Below are 2,144 nucleotides of genomic sequence, written 5' to 3'. Positions count from 1 at the left end.
TCGCCGCCTCACAGTTCTCCTTCTGACCGGTGATGATGATCGTGTCGCATTTACGAGCCTTCCCTTCGTCGCCACCATCACCGGCGCCCTCTGGTGGCGTTTCTTGAGCGGGAGAGTCGCCGTTTGGCAGAGTTTCGACCTCGGTATCACCCTGCCCATCTGGCATGAAGATGGTAAGCATATAATTAAATAGAGAAGTGGGAGAGTGGGTGAGAATAATGGAAAGGTTGTGGAAGTTTTAAAACATGAACGAAACAATATTGCAGAACATGGAAACGATAACCAACAAATTATCAGTCAAAATTACCGATTAGTAAATAATTAATAAGCTGTTATTATTAATGAATTGCAAAACTACTATCAAACTATCTGAGACTCTTTCACACTTAAATAATCCGCTAATAAAGGTTCTTCAAGGTGCATCCTATTTTTTCTCATAGGTCTTCACTTCTCTGAAGTCTCATCAGTTGCAGTGAGGACATGTACGCACCTTCTAGCCTCGTCCTTGGCTCCTGCCCCTCGTGCCGCGGCTCCTGCCCTTCGTGACTTGGCTCCTGCCCCTCGTGTCTTGGCTCCTGCCCCTCGTGCCGTGGCTCCTGCCCCTCGTGCCGCGGCTCCTGCCCCTCGTGCCGTGGCTCCTGCCCCTCGTGTCTTGGCTCCTGCCCCTCGTGTCTTGGCTCTGGCCCCTCGTGTCGCGGCTCTGGTCCCTCATGTCGCACCTCTCTCTCGGGAAACTTGACATGCACGTTGTGCTCCTGAGTCACAGCCTGTAACTTTGAACCCTTGGCCCCCATCACCTTCCTGTGGAACTTCTGAGCTATCACACACTCAATGGTCACCTGGTTCTCCTAGAAGAACAACAAGAGTCGATGAAGGAACAACAACACGAGATCGGAAACATTTGACATGCCTTTCTTGCTTGCTCCCGTGACAATAAATATGTAGCTAATTTTGTAGTATGCGCATAGGCAGTACTTATCAGGTTCAGTAGAGTATCAGTATATTTCATTCCCCCATTAATCTTATTTAAAAAATGCAATGATTTTGTGTATTTTGTATATTTTGATAAAATACCTAAAAGGTAAGTAACATTATGGTAAAAACCTATCGCTTATTGTTTTTTTATTGAAAACTTTATATTCTGAGATATTTCTACCACTGATCCGTGACACACCTACCAGCTCCTTAACAACCTCGAGGCATTTCGTATATATATATATATATATACTGTATTATATTGCATATTGTATGTATATATACTGTATTATATTGCATATTGTATGTATATATATTCTGAGATATTTCTACCATCGATCCGCGCCCCACCTACCAGCTCGGTGACAATCTCGACGAGGCGTTTCTTCGCGCCCTCCACGCTGTCCTTACTGCCCTTGAGCCGGACAAGGTCGTTGCGCTGACTGCCGCGCGGGAAGCTGACGACGACGCCGCCGTACTCCGCAGCGATCTCGTGCAGCACCTGGAACTGTCGCTGGATGAAGTGGCGATGGTGCCTCGGATCGATGCTGATCTCTCCCTCGACAATGTTGTCCTGCGAAACAAGATGCGGACGTGAGAGCGAGCGCTCGACGAGAGTAACACACGTCTACAGTTGACGTGTGGTGATCTACAATCGTCACAGCTTCAGCCATTGAGCCGACGGACACACCAGGTAAGAGCGCTACACACGCATGCCCAAACAATGATCTACCCATGCTAATAAAGTTTATCTCAGTTAGATCCAGATTAAGTTAAAAATAACACTGACGAAATTTTATTAGCATGTGAACTATAGAGATCCGATGGAATTATTCAATCAAATAATCTACCCACTCCCACACACCATACTTACACCCCCCATGCACACGCACAACCACCCACCATCTCACACACCCCACCACATCTGCTACATACTTATGTACAACAGTCATCCACCCACCGCCACACACATACACCCCTCCCATACAAACACCCACACACCATACTTACAACCCCCCCACACAGGCAAGCACGCACACACGTGCACACACACGACACACGCGCAAACACACACATGCACGCACACACACACACAGAGTGACACACACACGCACGCACAAACGACGCACACACAACACACGCACGCACGCACGCACGCACGCACGCAC

The 2,144-nt window shown here is 47.9% G+C and overlaps 1 protein-coding gene across 1 annotated transcript in view; it reads right to left on the bottom strand.

The window, feature by feature from the left end:
* The window catches only part of LOC106806663 (vigilin-like), a gene marked incomplete at its 3' end in the record, with an annotated part of 53,142 nt that overhangs the window by 11,401 nt on the left and 39,597 nt on the right, over positions 1-2,144 (bottom strand). The window contains 3 exon segments of the mRNA XM_014808676.1: positions 1-159; positions 491-848; positions 1,331-1,549. Of these exon segments, the coding sequence (XP_014664162.1) occupies positions 1-159; positions 491-848; positions 1,331-1,549 (736 nt within the window).

This window comes from Priapulus caudatus, unplaced genomic scaffold (assembly GCF_000485595.1).
Source record: "Priapulus caudatus unplaced genomic scaffold, Priapulus_caudatus-5.0.1 Scaffold172, whole genome shotgun sequence".
Lineage (NCBI taxonomy): Eukaryota > Metazoa > Priapulida > Priapulimorpha > Priapulimorphida > Priapulidae > Priapulus > Priapulus caudatus.
The sequence above is the reverse complement of the archived record's forward strand: the minus strand, read 5'-3'. Positions and strand labels throughout refer to the sequence as shown.